Consider the following 21,209-nt stretch of genomic DNA (forward strand, 5'->3'; position numbering starts at 1 on the left):
CTGAAAGTCTGCTAATCCTCAAACTATGAGGCAAATAATGCCTCTGAACGCTTCAATAGGATTGTGGCGAGCTTTTGGGGTGCAGAAAAGACAAGATTGTCTCTTTTGAGCAATGAAGGATATAGGATTTGTTCCTTGGAGGCACACTTTTTTGAAACCACGCTTGTTGCTAGTAAAAACACAAATGGTTCCCGTTTTCCGCATACTTTCAGCGCTTCCACAATCCAAGGGCTGTGATGCAGCCATTAAATGTTACATGTTTGTCGAAGCATTAGCACATCCCTTGCAAAAGTTCAGATGTATGCTAGGAATATTGTTTAAGGGACGTAGAGTAGTCAATGACATGTGGTAGTGTTCAGGTGTTTATACAGTATCATATGGAGTCCGAACAGCTTTTTTTTTTATTCGAAAAAAAAAAAATAAAAAAAAAAAAAAAAAAAAGAAAAAAAAGAAAAAAAATCAATTGTGGCGGGAAAGAGTGGTTTTGAACACGACTATTTTGTCTTTCATGTGGTCCAAAAAGAGACAAATAAGATCAAAGACAATCAAACCCATAAAAATTTACAGTACGCCCTCAACACGCGATCGGAAATATGACGTTTAGGGTTTCTATCGCATTTATTGCAATTCATTTGAGATTTCCTGGATAGCTCCCACCGCTTTTTGACATTCACTTCGCATTGTAATTGCATTCAGAAGACAAAAGCGTGAGACAGAGCCATGAACGACTCGGAAGAACTTGCAGAGAAGTATCGCAAGCTTCACCAGGAATTCATTCGGTAGCTAACTTTAAGAAAACAATCGAGGACATACGATGACCTTTCCAATAACCTTATTAGCTGTGGTATATTTGCTAATTATATTTTTTATTCGTTATCAATAATTACCAATTCTATATTCAGCATTAAAGCACAGCATGCTGTTTTAAAGAAAGCGGTTTTAGAGGTACTTTTTTTTTTTTATTTGGTGCTTTATGTCCTGGTACCGGGACTTCATCAAAATCAATGTACTCAACATCATATCTCAACTTCCATAAAAAAAAAAAAAAAAAAAAAGGAGCAAACAAAGAATGCAGCCATTCAAAATTCACTCAAAGAAAAGGAGCAAGAAGTTAGGAAGGTAAGATGCGAGTAGCATTCTATTTGAAGATGAAGAGAACCATTTATGCTTTCCCATGTAAATACAAGTTTTTAATACAATATAGCCTTCTTTTCTCTTTCTTTTTATAGTCACTTCAAGATCTGGATTTACTCACCTATCATAACCAACGTCTAACCAGACGAATTGAAAGTCTACAGAGCCAAGCCTCAGCTGTATGTTTTTTTTTTTTTTTTTTTTTTTTTAGAGTCAACTGACGGTCATTTTTACGATAAAGGATTAAAGAAGCAATGTTATTCGAATCTTTCCTTGCCTACTGTTTCGGATAGAAATCAGGAGGATCATGGTTGATGGGCGGTGGTAATATCAAGAAGGAGCTGGAAAAGTCACAAGTAACTCTGGAGGCCTTAACGATCGATTTAGAGGCCAAGATTGAAGAAAATGGTACATCAATGCTCTGTTGCTATGCTTAAATCAGGTTATCCTACAAACCTCTATATCTTTAACGGACTCTCATATATCAAGCTCTTTGTTTTTATTTATTTATTTTCAAATAACTTTTTGATAGAGAAACTACATCAACAGCTGTATGATATTAATGCATTATACCCTAGACATGTCACAGAGCTCAAGGGCAAGATCCAGGAGCTAGAGAAACAAAATCAAGAGTTGCAGGTAATTGATCCAACGTCCAGTAGATGGATAATCTTAAAGAACAACAAAGCATGTATTTAACTTTTTCTTTTTTTTTTTTTTTTTTTTTTTTTTTTTTTTTAAAAAAAAAAAAAAAGCTTGACGTGGAGCGCGCAGGAGTCGCCAACGAAGACACAATCAATTTAATTCGTAAAGAGAAGGAAGAGACAGAGAAGGAACTTGGCATAATTCGTGATGCTCTTGCGGGCCAACTTCAGGATGAGCAACGTGCAAACCAATCTTTAAGAGGCAACGTTCAACGACTTGAAAACGAGATCGAGCGACTCTCCAAGGTGGAACTTGAATATGAATCATTAAAACTAGAACACACCAAACTTCGAGACGAGCTCGAAACTCATAAATGGATTTCATCTGAACTCTCACAACTCCAAGAATCGTATAGTAATTTAGAGCGGGACAAAATTCAGATTGAGAAGGCTCATGCTCAACTCTCAAGTCAGTATACAGCACTGAAGCAAGCGGAGGAAGGCCTTAGGAGGGCATTAGCACAAGAGCAACAAAATGTACGATCTGTACAGGAACAGGCACAGCATTTGAAAAGAGATCTAGAAATAACTCGTTCAGAGGCAGCGAATCGTGAAAAAGGACATGTTGCCAAGATCGAGCAATTGCAGTCTGAGCTGGAGAATGCTTATCAGGAACAGAAGAAAATACGAGAGCAGTATGAAGATTTGAGGATTGCAGAGCAATCTGCTAAGGAGGATGAGTCTCGTACCAAAGCTAGTTTTTCAGCTGATCTTGCAAATTTGAAGTCAAGTTTGGCAGGTGCAGAAGCGAGAATTGAGGAGCTTGAGCAACTTAAGAGGACGCTGGAAACAGAGTTATCAGATACCAAGAGGGCATTAGAGGGGACCCAAATGGTTCTTAAGAACGAGCAGGGGACAAGGTCAAATAATACTGAAAAACCAGTAGCGACAGTATCGGAGAGTGATAATAATATGCTTGAAAAAGAGGGAAAAAAGAAAAAAGAGCAGGAACAAGAGGCAGGGGAGGAAAGTAAACCGAAACCAGAACATGAGGAGAGCCATATACCGGAAGATGATGCTGCAGAGAAGGAAAAGCCTCCATTGTCTAAGAAGGCAAAAAAGAAAAAAGGAAAAGCTGCTGCTGCTGCTGCTGCTGCCGCTGCAGTTGCGGAAACCGAATCAAAAACAGGTTCTTCGCAAATTGATGGAAAGCATGACGAAAGTGATGGACAAAAGGACAAAGTTGTACAGGATACTAAGGATATAGAAAAAAAGGATACATTGAAGACGAAGGCAGAATCAGAAGAGCAGACCCACAGAGAGGAGAATCAGATGCGAAAAGCATTGGAAGATTCGTTAAGAATAGAGATCGACAGTCTTCAGAAGCAAATCGAGCAATCCCAACAGTCTAATGTGAGTACACAGGAAGAGCTAAATGCTGCAAAAGGTAAAAAAATCATTGAATCAACTTTTATTTTTTATTTTTATATATCTGGCATAACAGAAAAAGGACCCTAATCACATGTTCTTTGTCTATAGCTGCATTGGAATCTATCAAGGATGAGAAGATTTCCTTATCGAGCTCATTAGAGTTCCATGTTGATTTGGCAAAGCAGTTGCAGGAAGAGATTGAGGATCTGAAGAGCAAGCTGGTAATAGTTTTATACCAAATATCTTGCTAAGTTTTATTTTAATTTTAATTTTTTCATTTATACGTTAATTCTTTACAAACTTTTTTATATTGGCCAAATATATTAGAGTAAGAAACAAAAACACCATGGCGTGAATGGGTCAACTGCAGGAAGAGAAGAGGCTCATGCATCTGAGGATCAGCCGCAAATGAGGGTACGGCAACAGAAGAACATCCTAGATACAAAAGAAGGGGGGAGCCAGACACCGCAACGAGCTTCCACTCCTGTACCAACAGGGACAGCTGGAGTAGATCTCAAAAAAATTGTCGTGGATGCCAAGGATGAATCTACACAAGTTGAGAAGGCTGATGCTTTGGATAAAGCAGTCCAATCAGAGGCTATAGAGCATGTGGATGAGAGCACGCAAGTTGATGTTATCCAGAAGTCATCTGTAGCCGTAGGAACGGAAGCCACCTCAGTAATAGAGGAAGCCAACGACACTGAAAAAACTAAAGATAGTAAAGACAGCACATTTACCACCGTCAAAACTGGTAAATTAATGGATAATAAGTCATCGCGGAACTCAATGATTGGTGACGAAGGTACTGCGACTGATGCTGTGATCCCATCTACAGCAGCGGCGGCAGCTAATATCAACATCAGTCAATCCCAGATGAACCGGGAGTATCTGATCAAAAAACATTACGAGACCAAGATTCAGAATATCATAGAGCAACTTCAGCTCTCCGACGGGCGATATGTAAGATTGCATAGGGAGTTCGAGTTGCTGAAGGAATTGCTAATGGAGACTGTACAAGAACGAGAGACGGTCAAGAATGAAGTAGAGCAACTTAAGGCCAAGAATCAGCATCTTCAAGAGGAGCTGGCCTCTGCAAAAGAAGATAACCGAGCACAAGTGGAGACCATGACCAACTTTATGAAGAGCCTTGATCAAGTACAGCAAGGTCGATAGAGATCATCTGTTAATTTTTTTTTACTTCACGTATAGTGTCGGGGAAGTATATATAGGATTTTTTGTTGAAACCGTGCCCCACATAAAGATACATTGGGGTAGAGCTCAATCATGCAAACTATTTCCGCATATATTGACTAGAAGGGGTTTAAAACTGTCACTTGGGTTTCTTCATGAAACCTCACATAAAATATGAAGTCGATCTCATTTCTTCTACCCTATTTATGTGTAACTAGGTGGGCGCTGATTCTTACACTAAAACTGGCTCGCACAAATCCTGCATAAAGTAATACTAAAATCGTTTTTCATGATACTAACATTTTGGGCCATACAAATCCTACTTAAAATAAAGCTGAATATTTTATTGCGCATCTTTGCAATGCTGGGATGAGAACAACATCGTAATACTAAAAGTGCTTCAGCCGAGGTATACAAGAATTAGCATCATTATGTCAAGTATGTCAAGAGTATAATCCGCATGCTGCGCTCAGGCTAGCATTACAGAGAGGACAAGCTTTCTTTTACATGCAATTTCTGCAGACTGTTGTACGAGGCAAATTTTAGTATCATGGAAAACGATTTTAGTAACACTTTACATGGGATTTGTGTGGATCAATTTTTTATTTGCGAGTGTCAATTTCTGTACCAGTATCAGCGCATATTTGTTCTTCATGGAATATACCTGGAGTTCGAAATCTGCAGCGATAAATTTCTCCAAATTTAGTATCAGACTCCATCGGTACCAGTCATGTACCATGGTTGTCCTGAAATGCTAAAATCTGAACACTCATCAAAGGCCGGCGCTTCAATACCGTTATTATCAAATTGAATAGTAAGGCACTTAAAAAAGTGATCATGAAGTCACAAATTTAAAACATTCTCATTCCATTCTGCATTCTCATTGCACATTCCTTGGAATTCTTCAGCTCTTGCCTCGTAGAAAAGAAAACAGAATTACATTATTTCACATTGTATTAAAAGAAGAAAAATAAAAAAAAAAAAGCGTTTTTCTTTTGTGTTTATCAACGAGAATGGTCTCAGAGGTCGCTCTGCGCTTCAACAGCCCCATTAAATTAGGGTAAAAGCAGGTTGTCAGCATTAATGGAAGGGGACGTTGTGGTCTTGATGTGTGAGCGAGACTGATCGGGCCGTTAATTAAACTGCGCCACAAAGCCACTGGACTTGACTGGAGAATGTGGAGCAAAAAAAGCACTTGCATTCGAATCCTTTTTTTTTTTTTTTTTTTTTTTTTGCTAAGAGACTTTCCAACCCTTTATCATTCCCCCTTTTACTCGATATACAAAGTTCATAAACAATCGTAATAGGAGTATATATTAAGGAACTTTATCTCATCATGTCCAACAACCGTGCTCGCAAACTCGCCAAGAAGGTCGCAGCAGAACCTCTCACAGAGCTTGAAAAGGCTATTCGCGCCATCGATCTCGCTACAGAGTCTGCTAATGCAAACAAAGAACGCAAGCCATGCTATTGTTTAGGTAAGATAAAACAAGAGATTGCATTTTCATGTAAATCATCAAGATTCTTTTTTATTGCAATAAAGTAATTTTTTTTTTTTTTTTTTTTTTTTTTTTCAGCTACGAAACACAAGTTGAACGTGTTTGCACCAAATTGCTTAAACTGCGGCAAAATCATATGTGCTCTTGAAGGACCAGGCCCTTGTACCTACTGCGGCAGTCCCGTCGTGTCAATTGAACAACAACAAGCCATGATTCTTGAGCTCAAAAGGGAAAAAGCAGCTCTTGCCAAAGAAAAAGCCATGCTGACCTCTAAACGGAAGGCCAAAGCGGCTGTCATCAGCACAGCAGGCTATGCTAGTAAGGTTGGAGGCGGCCTCACTTCTTCCACAGGAGCCGCAGGAGGATGGGTAGACTTGGATCATGGGATGCATAGCAGCAGTGGTATGACATCAGATGAGGAAATGGAAGAAGCCAAGAAGGCTTCATTAGCGGAGGCTCACAAGGAAAGATTGCTGGAGTACGATCGGACAAGTGCCCGTCGATCCCATGTTATTGATCAGGCAACAGACTTTGTGCTCCCAGGCGATCGGCCAAACTTGTGGTTAACAGAAGAGGAAAGACAAAGGCAAGCGGCGAAGGCAAAAGAAAATCTAGAAAAGGCAACGGCAGCTGCAAGTGGATATCAACGCGCCAAGGTCATGACCATTGACGTCGTCAATCGCCGCGTGGTTGTCGAGGCAAATTCGGGAGCTCATGTGGACAAAGAAGAGGACGATACTGTCCCCGAGCCAGTGAATATAATTGATCAGGCGAAATCATCCAGTATAAGTGGGGGCGATAGACATGGTGGAAGAGGAGGCGCATTTGCGATGAACCCATTACTTCGGTTAGGCGAAAGTCCAACCTTTATCCCCAAGAGAATGAAAAACGCCAAGGAGGCGAAAGAGAAGATTCTCAAGATCAAAGCTGAGAATCCACGATTGCCCAAACTCCAGTATGATGATGGTAGCTATGCAGCATTGATGGACGATGCCCAGACTATGTCCAGTTCTGGAGCTGACTTACAGGAAGTCCTTGCTAGCGTTGTAGAGCCCAGTTGTGGATAGATGAGCGTACTCTACTTGTTTATTTGTTTTATAAATGTGATGATTGCTACTAAAGTACAATGCATATGCTTTACAAGCTCTCCATTTTTTTTTAGGATGTTGGAGGTGAATGTAAATGAATGCTATAAAATTGGTATTGGAGTATCCATAATCAGCTCGTGCGGCAACTTAAAAATAAAGCCTATTTCTCATCTTCACTCTCTTCATCGTCATCATCGTCATCATCCTCATCACTGTCATCCTCTGATCCAGATTCATCTTCAGAATCACCCTCTTCAGTATCTTTAGCATCGATATCATTATCATCGCCTCCTTTCTTTTTATGCTCCAATTTGCGAAGATAACTCCTCCGCTCACGCTCTGTCATGCCACTCAATAATCTCTCGAGCTCCACCTGTTCTTGGATTACCTCTTTCTCTGTTTTGATGCTGGTAGGAACAATATCCCGAGATTCTAAGCACTTTGCGCAAACATTTTTCTCTCCTGCACACTTGTTACACATGACATGATATGCGTCCTTGATAGCCTTTTGTTCGCAACTGACACTATTAAACCAAAAAAAAAAAAAAAAAAAAAAAAAAAAAAATTCGTCAATTTCCAGGTATTCCTTTTATTAACCATGTATACTTCTTTTTCCTCATCTCCTGCGATATGATCTATCGAGATGTAGATATGTAGACGTAAAAATAAAAAATTCCTTTACCATTTCTTCATTGTTGTCAAAGGCTTATATTTCTTAAACTTCTTTCGCCACATGATAACTTCATAGCATTTTTCACAGAGACCGCCCACAGGCATAGCAGCAATCTTCTTGGTGATCTTTGAACCTTTATTGGCATGGAAAGCATAAGCGTTCTTATGGGCTTGAGCACTCTTCTTGTTGTTACCCTTCCGGGTGGACACCTTTTTGGGATCATAGACACCCTCTGGCATTGTTAAATATATACTTTATATAAATGGGAAATAAGAAGAAGGAAAGACGAATTGAGTTTGGAGTAGTCCAAGGAAAATGGAGTAAATGGGTGATCGAGGTTAGTGTAGACGAGGAGATGGCAAAATCCAACTGCGGTTGTTATTGTGGTTATTGTGGAGGAATTCAGCCAGTCACAAAAAAAAAAAAGAGAGAGAAAAGCCACGCTGGTCAAGGCACAGCCCCATTCCCATGCAAGATAAGATATACACGAAACATTCCATCTATTGTAAAAAGAAGAAATGTATTAGAACACAGAAATAAATAAATAAATAAATAAATTAACCAAGAAAAAAAAGTACTATCAAACCAATTTTTTTAAGACGAAGGCCTTTCTGGACCTAGTCATGTTTGTAGTAGATTGTGTCCTACTGTTGTTGTCGGCTTGTCTCTCCCCCTCCTCCTGGACCCAGCAAAGGCCCTTTCGGTGGTCTTGATCCCTCTACTCCTCCTCCTCCTTCATCTGAAAATTTCCTTTTTGTGGATCTGCTACTACCACCACCACTGCCACCACTGCCACCACTACCTCCACCGCCGCCACTACCGCTAGAAGCTTGGCCTTGAGTTCCTCCGTCCGGCGGCATATATATATTTTGCAGGTCGTTTTTGCTCTCTTATCTGCGACTCACAGACCCTTGCGATGTTCTCAGCACCAACAGCATCTCGATCAAAGTATGCTTTACAATTTCGGCAGTACTTGGATCGAAAAGGAACATTCTCCAATATACTGTCACAGTGAGGCCGTGGACACTTGGCAGATGTGTAGTATTCATGACAACCTACAATGGGGTAGTCTAGAGATTTTGCCTGTTCGAGCCAGATTTAATACTCGTTAAAAAAGAGACTCAAAAATTGAATGTCATTGATCAAGGGATTTTTTTTTTACCTTTTCAACAAGCTTCTTCATCAATATCCCATGCTTCGATACTTGTCCTCGGTTTGTCTTGAATGATCCTAGTCCAATACAGATCACCGCATTCGTATTGGCATCTCTTCTTCTTCCATTGCTTCCGCCCGCAAGCTTCAGAATTGCCTTGATCACATAATCAACGCATCCGTTCTGTGCTTTTCTAATATCCCAGCTATTCCGAACAAACCACCCGTCATTATAGAAATCGACAAGCGCCCTATATATAGTCTCCCTATTGTCGTCACTGGTCCCAGATCCACTGCTACTACTGGCCTCAACTCCACTGCTACTACCGGTCCCTGCTCTACTGGCCCCAACCCCACTACCAGAGAAACTACCTCCAGTACTTGATGGAGCTTGATTTAGCGCAAGCTCATATAAGCGGAATACTGTGTTAAAGTAGGCCTTGAGAATGACGGAATATTGCTTTCAATCTCTGTAATTCCTCTTCTAAGCTTTCGCCTCTCTAGCTCGCCCTGAAACTTCTTGGATGGTTTGTAAAGGTACGCTCTAGAAATCCGGAGGATCTCACGTTCGTTAGGTTCCCTTGGATCCAACTTTGCAATTGTCATCGAGTACCTCTCGCCTGGATCGATCCCAATGATAATGGTACTTTCGGGGGGAGGGCATGCTGCCTGGGTGTCATATTTAACTTCTACATTCTCGAGGAGACGGGATCTCTGCTTCCAGTTGATCTCACGCCGGGGACTGGGACTCACCGGGAACAGTGGATTTGTGCTCGATGTACCTTCTTCAGCTGCTTCTTCTCCCTCTTCGCCATCTAAGAATGGTTCATCAACTTCGAGCAAGTCAATATCGCTGATACCCAGCAAGATATCGTCATCTTCATTTCCGTCGTCGTCTCCATCATCACCACCATCACCTGCACCATGGCCTGAAGACGAGGATCCCTGCTGAGCACTTGAAGAAGCCTGGACTGCTTGAGATCTTTGAGTATCCGAAGGTTGGGCAGCTTGCGAACCTCTACCTCTTTTTTGCTTCGATGTGTCAAAGGCAAGAAGTGTTAGGGCATGGCCGTTTGTAAAGAACGATGTCCGTAGTTTCCTTCTAGGGCCATCATCAGATTGCAGTCCAACGTCCTTGTATCCTTTCAAGGAAAACAGCTCCTGCAACAATATCCCCTTGTAGTTAAGGATCTTGTCCTCCGCAGCCCCCTTGGTACTCATGTTTAGTTCCAACAATTGGACTATTTCCTCTCGAACTGTTGGATTAGACCATAATATATCCAGGAGACAGACTTCCGTTAAGCAGAGAGACCGAGGCAAGAAAGCAGACGTAGGGAAATCCAGATATTTTTTGGCAGTTGCATTTTGCTCAAAAAAGAATTGGATGGAACTTCTTCCATCGCCTGGAATATCTATGTCAAACTAGACATTATATTGAAGAAATGATTAGGAACATTTCTATAAACATATTATAAGATAACCTCAAAATATTATAATATTATATTTACCTGCGCATTCCGATAGTGAGACCTTAGCGCTGCTTGAACAGGGACCATGACCATCCGAGACGACCTGCTGATCACCAAATCGGGATAGATCTGGTTTAAAGGACCAAGTCCTGTCTTTGCATAGAAGTTTTCGTATGCTTTGAGCTGGGACGGCTTGGCTACGTTCCCTTCGCCTTTTTTCTTCACTTCCCTGCTATACCTAGATAATGGACTCATCACTCCGTGATACAACAACGCAGCAAGGCCGTAAATAAAGTCCCTGCTATCAAGAACTTCATCTAGGAGTTGTGGGAGATCAGCTGGATTGGATGGCCCAGTGGTAAGCAGGTTATCGATCCACAAGGCGCAGGCCCAGAAAGCTCAAATCCGTGCCTCATTCAACATTTTAATAAATGATTGAATGAGCCCTTGAATTGTTGCAGCAAGTTGCTCGGGATTGAGATTGGGATCGGAAGTAGAGTCCAGCTTGGCAACTACACATGTCTTTAACGTGCCCAGAGTTAATGCAACAGTGGGGTGGGCCCTCTTCAACCGTCGGTCCTCGGCAGTAGCCTCCTTCACTTTCCTGGTCTTATCAGTCTTTCTGATATACTTGGCCTTCCCTTTGTTCTTCTTTTTTTTCTTCTTTTCCTCCTTAACCTCCTCTTCTTTGTCATCCTCTTTTTTTTCCTTTTCCTTTTTTTGGGGGACTTTCTTTGACGGCTGGAGCTGACGGGACGGTCGTGTTGTTTGCAGTTGGTCAGGTCATATTTCTTAGGGGAAAGTTCCTTTTTCTGGGTAGGGAAAAAAGGCCGATAGCGATTCGGCTTTGCGCGTTTAGGGATATAGAATCTAATTAGGAACAACAATGTCAAGGGTTAGATGACTTTTTTTTTTTTTTTTTTTTTTTTTTTTTTTGTATATGCTTTGGAAAATGTTCATTTGAAGGAGCTTACCTGGGTTGAGGTTGATTATTTTTATTCTGGTACCTAGCAGATATCGCAGTCCTCATTCTATCATGGTAATGAAGGAATCTTTCAGCGGTTGGTTGCTGCGAGGCCTGGGTTTGGATCCCACCAAAGAAAACATTAATTGAATGGTCAAACTGGCCTTCTGCAGGAGTTCGACGGCTACGGGCATGGACCTCACGAACATATGATACCGTCAACTTTTCGGCATCAGTGTCAGTGAGCGCGGAGATAATCTCAGCATTTGTAGCAAGACCAAAGGTTGGGATATTTGGGGTGTAATCGTTATCGGATATAATGCCATAGACCAGGAGTTGACTGTTCCTTGAAAACCCAAGGGCTTGCAGGACCTCTTGTTTCTCATAGAGTGCAAACATGTGATGGCGACGAGGGATTGGACGAAGAACTCTTTTTATAGAAGGATAGATGAGAAGGTCAGAGTCCCCAGACACAGCGATACTGGTTGGTGTACATTTGGCGGCAATACACACATCAGCCTCATTTCTACAATGGCAAATCACAAAGTTATTGTATCGACCGAATGGCGCCGCGAGCTCCCTCTTCTCGTTATGACTGAATGTGAAGAGCTGTCGAAGATTCTTTTTAATGGCAATCATATGGCTTCGAGATTCCCATTTGCCTTCATTGGACTTGGTTTCCATGTTGGCTATGAGCGTATCGAGTTTTGCATCCGCTGCTGTACGCTTAGCATCTCGGTCCCTATAGGCACGCGTTTTTTCTTCGCAGCGAGGCCCATCAATGTGTATCGTCACTGTGGCAAGAGGACCAAAGATCTTTCGAATGATACTAGCCATAGCATGGCCGCAGGCAGTGAAAGAACTCTGCCGGCTGAATCTCCTTAGGATGATATTATGTATATCGCTGTGGAAAGTGCCAAGCAGACCCAGCTCAAAAGATGAATGGGGTTCAGCAGCAAGCTCATGTACATCAATCTCCTTTGGTGGCAGGTCCCTCCTTGAAAGGTATGAATAGAGTCCTTTAATACCCATCTAGAGAAAGTATAGTGTAAAACAGTGCAAGCAACGTTGGTTTAAGCGGCTAAAGATTGAAGCTGAAGTTGTTAGAGTAGAGATAGTTTACCTTTAAGAAAGCAAAAAGTTATGATCTGTGAGGGGATGAGGGTGTAAGAGTACGGGTGAGAGCGCGAAAGCAATGTCGTTGTAAAATGAGAGAGAGAGAGAGAGGGAAAAGAGAAGGAGGCAGGACGTATTTATAGGTGTATGAAAGAGAACGAAACAAAAGGCTGATGAATTTGGAACAACTCGAAACAATAAGATGCGACAAGTTTTAACTTTTTGGATTTCGAGTATTGTTTACAGCTCTTCTCCAATCATCTACATTTACCAAATCAAGCCTTCGCCATGACAATCAACAAGAAATAAAAAAAACAGACTTCCTTACGTCCCCCCTCGGTATGTGTATCTGTCTGAACACGTCCTAACTGACATCCTCTCGACAATCCTTCCAAGGCTGCAGTGTTTGAATGTGTACAGGGAACAAAAGAGGTCTAGATACAGGCTCTCTTTGTGACATTGAAGGAGATCGCATGTTTCATGGCTATCAAGACAAGGTACCCCTACAGGCACAAGACAAAGGTATAACTCGGTTCAAACTCAAAGGAACGATTTTGCCAATGACCTTGTTCTGAATCCACTTGCCTATGACACAGTCCAGACGAAGAGACACCAGCAGTCTGACGTAGATGAAGAAGATCTCAGCCAGGAATTGAAACTTTCTCAAGGATTCCTTAACACGGCGTGTTTTAAAGGCAGCCGGTGAAGACCTGACAGATGAAGACTACGCAAACATAAACTGGAAGAGGAGCCCCAAACTTCTTGAAAACGTTGGACTCATATTCCATGAGCTAGGGCGATGCTCATCTGCAAATACCACAACTACCGTCTAATGCGATCCTGGTATTGTTAATGCCCTTACGTTTTCTTCGCTAGACCGTCACAACCCTGACCTGCGTCAAGCGGTGAAGGTGAGAAGTAGGCTCGTCAACAGCCTGTGTGCCTTATATGCGTTGCACCAATGCTCACTGACAGGTTGAGTCCAAATTCGAGATACCAAAATAGCCTTCTTTGAATCCATGGGGAGGAAAGACACCAAGCCGGCAACAACAATAGGATATGATCAGTTGCATATTTCACAGTACACGTGTTTCATGAAAATTTATAATACAGACATACTAACAGCTCTATGCCCCATGGTGTGGTGCCCGAGACAACCTTGCAGTTTTATTTTGATACAAATTTGGATAAATGCCCCATGGATGTGATGTGTGAATCCACATCCTATTCTCACTTCTGCTCCCTGGTTACTATTTGTCTGTCTAAAATTTTTCATGAGCTACTACAAACATGACTAGGTCGGGAAAGGCCTTCGTCTTGAAGAAGTTGTAAGTATTCGCTTGACAGTGCTTTCTTGACTAATCTCTTTATTTCTATGCTTGGTCTAGATTGTGTTTTTTTTATGGGGAGGACTATTTAGACAACATATAGACCCCACATATCTTAATCCTAATAAATTGGCTTGGTGGCATTGTTGTAAAAAATATCTTTGCTTAAGGGATAGAAAGATAGACACAATCAGGAAAAGGCAGGACAAAGAGTGTCAACAAGATTGACAAGAGAAAATAGAGTCAAATAACCTTGACTACAAACAGCGCCATAGAATGTCAAAAGAAAAGATGGGAGCTTTATAGGTGAGCTCACAAACTGAGTTACCGGAAGACAAATGCTTGTTGTGAAAAGGGGAAAAAGATAAATGGCAAGATGAACTGCGGGTGAAGAATAAGACATGTGGGGAAAACTGAAGACTTTATTAAGAAGGAAGTTTCTTTGGCTTTTATACTCGGTAGTTTCTAGGTGAGGCGGACCCGCCTATGACTACAGAGGCTTTGCGCAAAGATTCCTTTAAGCTGGTTCGACAGATTAGTGGATACAAAATAAACTGAAATTAATTTTAATGACCAGTCACACCACTTGCAATAACAAGCGAGTCAATTGGCTGCCAATACATTTAAGAGTATTCAAAAAATATAAGGGATCGCGACCAAATGGAACAGACTATACACAAAACTCCCTGAGCAAATATTCTTTTTAATCCTCGCCTGCGGGGACTTCCTCCTCGAGGTAACGAATAAGCTTTACTCGGATTTCTGTTACATCGTCTCCACGAAGCGTATCTGTCACAAAGAAGGCATCCACTTGCATTTGAACCTAGAAAAATCGAAAGAAAAAAGAAAGAAATGTCAGTGCTTGCTGGAAGTCAAAGTCTTTTTGAAAAATAATCTATATAAGCAAACACATCTCTTTGGTTATATTATCTATCCATCTCTCTCTCCTTCATTCTTACCATTTCTAAAGCTCCGCGCAAGACACCACAGAGAATATTTGAGTACCAAAATTCATCCATGAGCGCCTGATCAGGCAGCTCGACACACTCTGCCAAGGGATTATCCTCCAATACCAATGAAAACTCTTTTCCATCTGTAGAAATATTAGTCACGGCTGGTGTGATATTCAAAAACATTTTGAACCCGATTTTGGAAATCATCTCGGCCGTCTCACGGAAGTCCTGACATCTGCCTACACCAGATCGTGCAAGAAAATCCTCAATCAAACGCGTTCCGATGTTATATCCCCTAAAGCGAAATAAGAACAATTACACCAAAATATTTAGTAAAGCCAAATATGTCGAAAGGCAAGTTTTTTTCAGCTAGGGGGTAACTATTCTTTCTCTTTCTTTGTGGTAAATTTATCTTTTCATTTATGGCAATGTTTCTTACATCTTCTCCAATTGTTTGTTAACCTCTGTGAAATCCTCATAATCTTTGACCAATTGAGCAACAATGGAGCCGTATGTTAATGTAAAAAGTTCCGCGTTCTAGACGTGTCCATGTTTTATAATGCACGAATGATTGTGGGGAAACAAATATATAAAAAAATGCTGTTAGAGTATGAGTCAAGTCAAAGGTCTTTGTTCTTTCAAATGGTAGTCATATGAGAACACTCCCAGGGCTCAAAGACTAGATAGACACTTTTTATGGTTATAGTAAAAGGAGAATCGATGTGATGGCGCATTGAATCCTCGGTTACTTTTTTTTTTTTCCTCCCAGTTTTATTTCGTTTTGGGTTGAGATGAGGAGTTGTGCGATTGCAGGTTATTTTTTCTTACAATTTTCTCGACCTTGGTCTTCCAGATTTCGTCCCCAACATTCTTGTATTGTTTTGCCATTTCCTCTGATGTTTTGTCTATTCCTTTGTTCCTATGATAAACTGATGCTTTGCTCTCTCTCTTTTTTTTTTGAGTGTGATGAAAAAAAAAAAAAAAAAAAAAAAAAAAAAAGGAACCACGAGAGATGGGAAGAGAACACCATGTTTCTCTCTTTTTTGGATTCTTTGTCACGTGTGTAGCGATCGCGTCTGTCTCCTACTTTTTTTGTTGCATGCTCCTATTGAACTTTGGCATCACTTACTGATGCTAAACCCTATTATAGAAAATATTTCTAGAAATGTCAGTGAGTGCAAGTGACAAGACCTCTTCCCAGCATGCTAAAAGATCTGACCAAAAGCAGCTCCTGTAGGCAGAAGCTACTCGCATACTGATACAAAATGAAATACTCCTTATTTTCAAGTTAATGCAGGAAGATTCTTACGAGAATAGGATAACAGAGTCATAAATTTTTAGCAATAGCATCAAAGCCTTTCCTTTTTTTTTTAAGGAGTGGATTGGGATGAGAGGTCAAAGCTGAAAGAGGGAGTAGAGGAGAAGGTGTGCGCCGAGCGGAGGCAGAAGAAGATTAGGAGAAACCCAGAGTCTAGGTATGGACAACAAGTGCATTGCCTTGCCCGTATAGAACCTATTGCTTGATACTTTAGGGACCACAATCTGCTGCGCCGTGTTAGAAACAGACAGGGCATCTGGACGTGCTATATCCTATTGGAGTATTGTGCAATCAACTTCAGTTAATAGGTATACAGCGACAAATATCGTCAATGATGAGCTGATCCCGCACAGACAACCACCGTTGGGGAATCTGAACTATGAATAAACCTGCTGTAATTCCCGACGGAAAACACTAAAAAAAAAAAAAAAAACAGTAATAAGCAAGGAGAACAGCATAACAAAAACAAGGTGTCTTGAGTAACCATCCATGCAATGCAATGTTCATGTATCGATAACTTTACATTTCAACGGACACAAAGTTGACCCGTCTCATATTGTTGTCATAATAGAAAAGGTATGAATGTGAATGAAAAGTTGTCATTGAAATTCATTTTCTCCATTTGACTTTCAAGCAAGGCCATTTCTTTCTTTTGCTTCTTTCCTTTTTTTTATATTCATTCGATTCATTCGATTCACTCGATTCATTAAACAATTTCATTCCTGCTTCAGTACCTTACTTTTTTTTTTTTTTATTTTTATTTGAGTAACTTTTGCCCATTATCAATATACCAGCATTTTTTTTTTCCGTTAGAAAAGAAGTCATTCACAAGAAAGAAAAGGAAAAGGCTCAAATATACGCTTGTTCATTGAATGAGCCAGTAGAGCAGTATCTGTTACAAAGGAAAGGCGAAAAAATTCGTGAGAAAGATAAACCTGGCTCCCCAAGATAAGTTAATAACAACATCCGGGACTTCGTCAGAACAACCAGGCACACCAAGAATTCTATCAATAGAGCTTTCAACATCCGTGCAAGCAGATAACAATGGAAGAAAATGAAGAGTGCCGCATACCACTCAGTCCGCTTATTGCTCATGCAGGAGGTGATGATGCCATCGCACGCCAGCAAATAGAGCAACAGAATGAACAACAACAACAACAACAGCGAGACTCTTATAATCAATCAATCTCTTTTGATGATAGTGGTGACACTACGCTCGACAATTCCAACTTAAACAGCAAAGGCAGCCGCCCTCAAGTTCACTACTGTCACTCTACTACTCAAGGCATTCTTAGACGTATTTCCTTGCCACAAAGTCGAGTACGGGCTCGCTCTTATTCTTCCCCTGAGCAACCTTCAGCTCGAACTGTTGGCATAAGCCGTGCGCGGAGCAACAGTTGCTATATCGTCAACAACACCCAACTTAAACAGACTTGCGATGAACTGGGTATTTTGTATTATGGCCCCACAGCAATTGAAGAAGAGGAAGCCGCATTAAACTATGCAGCTGAACTTGCAGCCGCTAGAGCTGCTAGAGTTGGTTCTGGCATTATTGATCGGCGCAGGTCGCTTAGATTCAGCCGTGCAGCGGCCTCTACATCAGCAGCTAGCCCGGGGTCAAATGTATCTAGGTCCAGATCCAGGTCCATATCCATATTTAATCTTGGATTCGGGAGCTCTTCACACGATCTTGAAGCCGCTTATAACAGCGAAGATGAGGACCAAGATGAGGATGAAGAAGAATCTGTAGATGAAGAGGAGCAACAACGTCGAATCGAGGAAGAGCTGAAGAACGAAAAGGATCATTGTTTATCAGGAATTCTCTTACCTCGATCCCAATTCTTCCGGACAAGCGTCATTTGCAGTAACACCATGGCTCGCGATGGATTTGGTAGGCTAAGAGTGAATGAAAGAGCACCATTTGCAAAAGCGATTCAAGGCATGTGAGACATCATATCTCTGACTATTTCTTCTTTATTTCACTTTTTTTTTTGACATTAGCCAATGAACGAACATTCCTTTCCTGGTTGAACGCAACTTGCGCCCTTTGCTTAATTTCTTTATCATTCATCACTCGAGCGTTCAGTCTAGATAGTTTTACAGAGCAACTCCAGGGTAGAGCTGAAGTTCAGCACAAGAATCGAGTTTCTCGAGTCATTGGATATGCGTGTTTCACTGTAGCGTTCTTTGCAGCCATCTACAGTATGCTCAAATACCTGAGGTAACAAACATTTCAAGAAAAGATAACAAAAGTATTCTCCAAATTAACGATATTAACAATCTACTTTCTCTTATTTTTAATTTTTAATTTTTTTTTTTTTGCGTCTGTAATTGTGTCCATAGAAATATAAGGAGGATTTCTACAAGATATCCATTTGTTCAAGCAGGCGTGTGGACTTTTACTGTTGGCATGTTCATGGGAACGTTGGTTATGGTTGCTCTCGTACTTGCATACACCACTAATATCTAAAAGTACTCAATAAGCATCAATGAACTTAATCTTAGTAGACATTACAAGCACTCCCAAATCAAATCATATAGCATTCATTCTTCTAATATAACATATAACTATATTACTCATAAACCACGTTCCACGCTTTATTATTATTATTATTATTATTGTTGTTGTTGTTTTATTTATATAAAGTTGATCTAAGCCATGAGCATACCAACGGCGGTAGCCAGGATAGCGGTGGTAGCCATCATAATGCTATTGCCTGAAGCGGAGCTAGGGGCATTCTTGCCATCGGCGCTGAGCTTGGAAGAGTCAGATCCATTATCAACTGAGGCAGGAGCAGAGGTCTTTTTGGTTGCAGCAGTGCCAGTAGACGTGCCAGCGCCAGCGCCAGCACCTGCGACGGCAGTAGTAGTAGCAGTGGTATTAGTAGAATTACTACCAGCATTATTAGAAGAAGAGGGGCCAGGGATAGGGATACCATCAGGCAGAGCACCATTAACGCACTTGAGCGATAAAGGCATAGGACCATCTGGGCGAGGACCTGAGAAGTCGTATTGAGCACCATAGACACGCTTAACACCATAAGTTGAATGATAGACATCACAGTCTTGTTTTTCCTTACAGCAGCGCATGCCATAAACACCGAGCTCTGGCTCAATCACATTCACAAAGTGATTATAACCAACGCAGGTGGCGCCCACAGGGGCTTTGATGTCGTACTGCCCACCGGTATCGCAAGGGTTGAGCGAATATTGAGCAGGATCAATTTGGCCCTATTTTAAAAGGATTAAGAGATAGTAATGAAGACACAGGCAGTTGTTTAATAATATAGAACAGAAAGTGAGAGTGAAAAAATAAAGGGAGTCAATCGACAACATACAGTGATCTGAATCCAGTTAGGACCAGTGGCCCAGTGAGCAGAGAGAACGAAACCAGGAGGGAAGATTTTTGCACCAGGGGCACGAGGGTTAGGCTTGTTGCAGAAGGCAATAGCCCTGTCTTCATTAGCGGCGATGTCACCCCCGACCATGGGAGGCAAGAAGAAACAGTAACTGTCAGCTGAATCAAGAGCAGCGATCTGACCCTTGATTTGTGCCTGTGTACCCATGGCGAGGACAGCAGCCGAAGCCAAGAAGAGTGTAGTAGCACGCATGATGTTGATATGTATTATACTAGGTATAAGTGTTTTGAGGAGGTGGAAGAGATAAAGTGTGAATGTATTTAATCAAGTAAGCGGGAAATGTGAAGGAATGTAGGATGTTAACGTTCTCGCGATGAGGAAGAGTGGGGATAGTTTTTTGGCAGATGTGTGTGAAGAGGGAATGAGGTACGAAGAAAGACAAAGAGACTGTCAAGGGCAGCAAACAAGACCGGTATTTAAATGAGAACCATTCAAGGTTTGGCCAAGTCTTTTTTTTTTTTAAAAAAAAAGGTTGACATAAGCACCATTGACAAAAAAAGCATGGTCAAAAAAAAGGGGCGACGGTTCGGTCTGTGCCTTTCTGTCTTGATTTGGGTTTGATTAAGAGCAAAGTGCTCTCCGTTCCTGATTCGTCTTTAAAATATGCTGCTGGACACTTTAATACTGTTTTTTTCTGTCTCCATACCATCTCCGTTCTGGAAATAGAATTGCGCGAATTTACCAAACAACCTTTCTGTCTCTTTTTAGCTCAAGCTAGTCATATCCAGCGCACAAATAATTTCAATGTGGGTAAACTATCCAAAAGGACAAAAAAAAAGGCTTGCTTCATTGTGTATTCTGATTTAGACTAACGATGCTCTTAATTATGGACTTGATGGACCATCTCGACATAGTAACACACCATTTTTAGCTTTACCTTTTCCCTCATATTTTGCCGGTAACCCTGACATCGACAAAGGGTCCAGGTGGGCCTGAGACCAATGTCGGATTTGACTATCTTTGTCAATGAATATGCGATCCTTAATTGTCATATCTTTAAAAAATTAAAAACGTCCAGATACATGAGTCCATGTGAGGACATACTCCTTATTTAGCATTTTTTGTCTCATTTCTGATTTTTTTTTTTTCTTGTCAAACTCGTTAAGAGGAGATGAACACTGCCAATTCTTGATAAAAAAAATATTACTAGCCACCAATCTGCCTCTGGCGGGACAGATGCATGTTTTGTACGACAGCTTTTTATTTTATTTTATTTTTTAGTTCACTTCAACTCTACCTCTTCCCAGCCAACTACTGTTTGAAAAAAGATGGCATGTACTGGTTAACATCGTTTGGGCGTTCCTGAGAGCAAACTCCTGTAAGAAAAACCTGTTACCGGATTGCGAAGTTATGCGCTGATTCAAAAAAAGCCATTAGTTCAAAATAGAAAATAAATACGCAACATTGGGCGAAAAAGGTTCTATGCCTTTCCGCCTTCTGTATCACATCATGTATTAATATTTTTACATCAACAGTTGCTCTATCTTTTTTCTCGCCGTATAGTCCCAAGAATACTATTTCATGTATCCATGGAACAAGGTACTTTTCAATTCTATGCGGTAAGATTTTACCAACATTGTCAGCGCTACTTTAGATTCTGAGAAATATCAACTGCTTGAGCTTAATGGTTATCGTATCAAGAAGCTGAACTGAAAGTTCACATGTTTACAGGTTATTTTAAAAGCAAATACCTCATTGCTCTTTCGCCTTTATCTCGATTGCTTCCTGTTAGTGTACCAACTCCACTATACCCTCTCCTTATCCACCTTTAATAACCTATTTCTGGTCGTAGGTGTGGCTGCTCAACTTCTCACCATGAGCTATAAGAAA

General features: G+C 41.0%; 8 protein-coding genes across 8 annotated transcripts; 3 read left to right on the forward strand and 5 right to left on the reverse strand.

Moving 5' to 3' along the window:
* Positions 1-667: 667 nt before the first annotated feature.
* BCR41DRAFT_385488 (hypothetical protein) lies at positions 668-4,528 on the forward strand. Its single transcript, XM_022027675.1, has 9 exons — positions 668-779; positions 903-945; positions 1,057-1,119; positions 1,230-1,313; positions 1,428-1,542; positions 1,667-1,773; positions 1,890-3,225; positions 3,318-3,430; positions 3,537-4,528. Exons 1-9 carry the CDS (start codon positions 721-723, stop codon positions 4,380-4,382), a joined length of 2,766 nt encoding a protein of 921 aa, XP_021882894.1. The 5' UTR covers positions 668-720; the 3' UTR covers positions 4,383-4,528.
* A 1,112-nt stretch (positions 4,529-5,640) lies between these two features.
* On the forward strand, positions 5,641-7,358 carry BCR41DRAFT_421013 (putative zinc finger motif, C2HC5-type-domain-containing protein). The gene is made up of 2 exons (XM_022029974.1): positions 5,641-5,878; positions 5,978-7,358. Exons 1-2 carry the CDS (start codon positions 5,737-5,739, stop codon positions 6,964-6,966), a joined length of 1,131 nt encoding a protein of 376 aa, XP_021882895.1. The 5' UTR covers positions 5,641-5,736; the 3' UTR covers positions 6,967-7,358.
* On the reverse strand, positions 7,148-7,899 carry BCR41DRAFT_394895 (hypothetical protein; the record flags this gene model as incomplete). Its single annotated transcript, XM_022028682.1, has 2 exons — positions 7,148-7,511; positions 7,670-7,899. The coding sequence occupies 2 exons, from the start codon at positions 7,897-7,899 to the stop codon at positions 7,148-7,150; spliced, it is 594 nt and encodes a 197-aa protein (XP_021882896.1).
* A 3,311-nt stretch (positions 7,900-11,210) lies between these two features.
* On the reverse strand, positions 11,211-12,649 carry BCR41DRAFT_350808 (hypothetical protein). Its single transcript, XM_022023685.1, has one exon. It carries the CDS (start codon positions 12,275-12,277, stop codon positions 11,252-11,254), a length of 1,026 nt encoding a protein of 341 aa, XP_021882897.1. The 5' UTR covers positions 12,278-12,649; the 3' UTR covers positions 11,211-11,251.
* A 933-nt stretch (positions 12,650-13,582) lies between these two features.
* Positions 13,583-14,177, reverse strand: BCR41DRAFT_350813 (hypothetical protein). Its single transcript, XM_022023686.1, has one exon. The coding sequence runs from the start codon at positions 14,090-14,092 to the stop codon at positions 13,880-13,882; it is 213 nt and encodes a 70-aa protein (XP_021882898.1). The 5' UTR covers positions 14,093-14,177; the 3' UTR covers positions 13,583-13,879.
* Positions 14,178-14,392: 215 nt separating this feature from the next.
* BCR41DRAFT_303347 (trafficking protein particle complex subunit 3) lies at positions 14,393-15,530 on the reverse strand (the record flags this gene model as incomplete). Its single annotated transcript, XM_022020710.1, has 4 exons — positions 14,393-14,512; positions 14,649-14,937; positions 15,082-15,179; positions 15,471-15,530. The coding sequence occupies 4 exons, from the start codon at positions 15,528-15,530 to the stop codon at positions 14,393-14,395; spliced, it is 567 nt and encodes a 188-aa protein (XP_021882899.1).
* Positions 15,531-16,703: 1,173 nt separating this feature from the next.
* Positions 16,704-18,522, forward strand: BCR41DRAFT_421017 (hypothetical protein). Its single transcript, XM_022029975.1, has 3 exons — positions 16,704-17,851; positions 17,962-18,181; positions 18,304-18,522. Exons 1-3 carry the CDS (start codon positions 17,005-17,007, stop codon positions 18,428-18,430), a joined length of 1,194 nt encoding a protein of 397 aa, XP_021882900.1. The 5' UTR covers positions 16,704-17,004; the 3' UTR covers positions 18,431-18,522.
* Positions 18,523-18,544: 22 nt separating this feature from the next.
* On the reverse strand, positions 18,545-19,751 carry BCR41DRAFT_350817 (hypothetical protein). Its single transcript, XM_022023687.1, has 2 exons — positions 19,299-19,751; positions 18,545-19,191 (listed from the first exon to the last, which is right to left on the reverse strand). Exons 1-2 carry the CDS (start codon positions 19,569-19,571, stop codon positions 18,613-18,615), a joined length of 852 nt encoding a protein of 283 aa, XP_021882901.1. The 5' UTR covers positions 19,572-19,751; the 3' UTR covers positions 18,545-18,612.
* Between the last annotated feature and the right edge of the window lie 1,458 nt (positions 19,752-21,209).

This window comes from Lobosporangium transversale, assembly GCF_002105155.1.
Source record: "Lobosporangium transversale strain NRRL 3116 chromosome Unknown BCR41scaffold_12, whole genome shotgun sequence".
Taxonomy (NCBI): domain Eukaryota; kingdom Fungi; phylum Mortierellomycota; class Mortierellomycetes; order Mortierellales; family Mortierellaceae; genus Lobosporangium; species Lobosporangium transversale.

Bases quoted from the DNA above. Each gene is read 5' to 3' on its own strand.
- BCR41DRAFT_350808 (XM_022023685.1), bottom strand. From the start codon at position 12,277: ATGGGTATTAAAGGACTCTATTCATACCTTTCAAGGAGGGACCTGCCA.
- BCR41DRAFT_350817 (XM_022023687.1), bottom strand. From the start codon at position 19,571: ATGCGTGCTACTACACTCTTCTTGGCTTCGGCTGCTGTCCTCGCCATG. The intron at 19,192-19,298 runs GTATGTTGTCGA...CTTTTAAAATAG, and splicing joins CTAACTGGATTCAGATCACT to GGCCAAATTGATCCTGCTCA.
- BCR41DRAFT_385488 (XM_022027675.1), top strand. From the start codon at position 721: ATGAACGACTCGGAAGAACTTGCAGAGAAGTATCGCAAGCTTCACCAG. The intron at 1,314-1,427 runs GTATGTTTTTTT...TGTTTCGGATAG, and splicing joins TACAGAGCCAAGCCTCAGCT to AAATCAGGAGGATCATGGTT. The intron at 3,226-3,317 runs GTAAAAAAATCA...CTTTGTCTATAG, and splicing joins AGAGCTAAATGCTGCAAAAG to CTGCATTGGAATCTATCAAG.
- BCR41DRAFT_350813 (XM_022023686.1), bottom strand. From the start codon at position 14,092: ATGTCTTATTCTTCACCCGCAGTTCATCTTGCCATTTATCTTTTTCCC.
- BCR41DRAFT_421013 (XM_022029974.1), top strand. From the start codon at position 5,737: ATGTCCAACAACCGTGCTCGCAAACTCGCCAAGAAGGTCGCAGCAGAA. The intron at 5,879-5,977 runs GTAAGATAAAAC...TTTTTTTTTCAG, and splicing joins CAAGCCATGCTATTGTTTAG to CTACGAAACACAAGTTGAAC.
- BCR41DRAFT_421017 (XM_022029975.1), top strand. From the start codon at position 17,005: ATGGAAGAAAATGAAGAGTGCCGCATACCACTCAGTCCGCTTATTGCT. The intron at 17,852-17,961 runs GTAGGCTAAGAG...TTTTGACATTAG, and splicing joins CATGGCTCGCGATGGATTTG to CCAATGAACGAACATTCCTT. The intron at 18,182-18,303 runs GTAACAAACATT...TTGTGTCCATAG, and splicing joins AGTATGCTCAAATACCTGAG to AAATATAAGGAGGATTTCTA.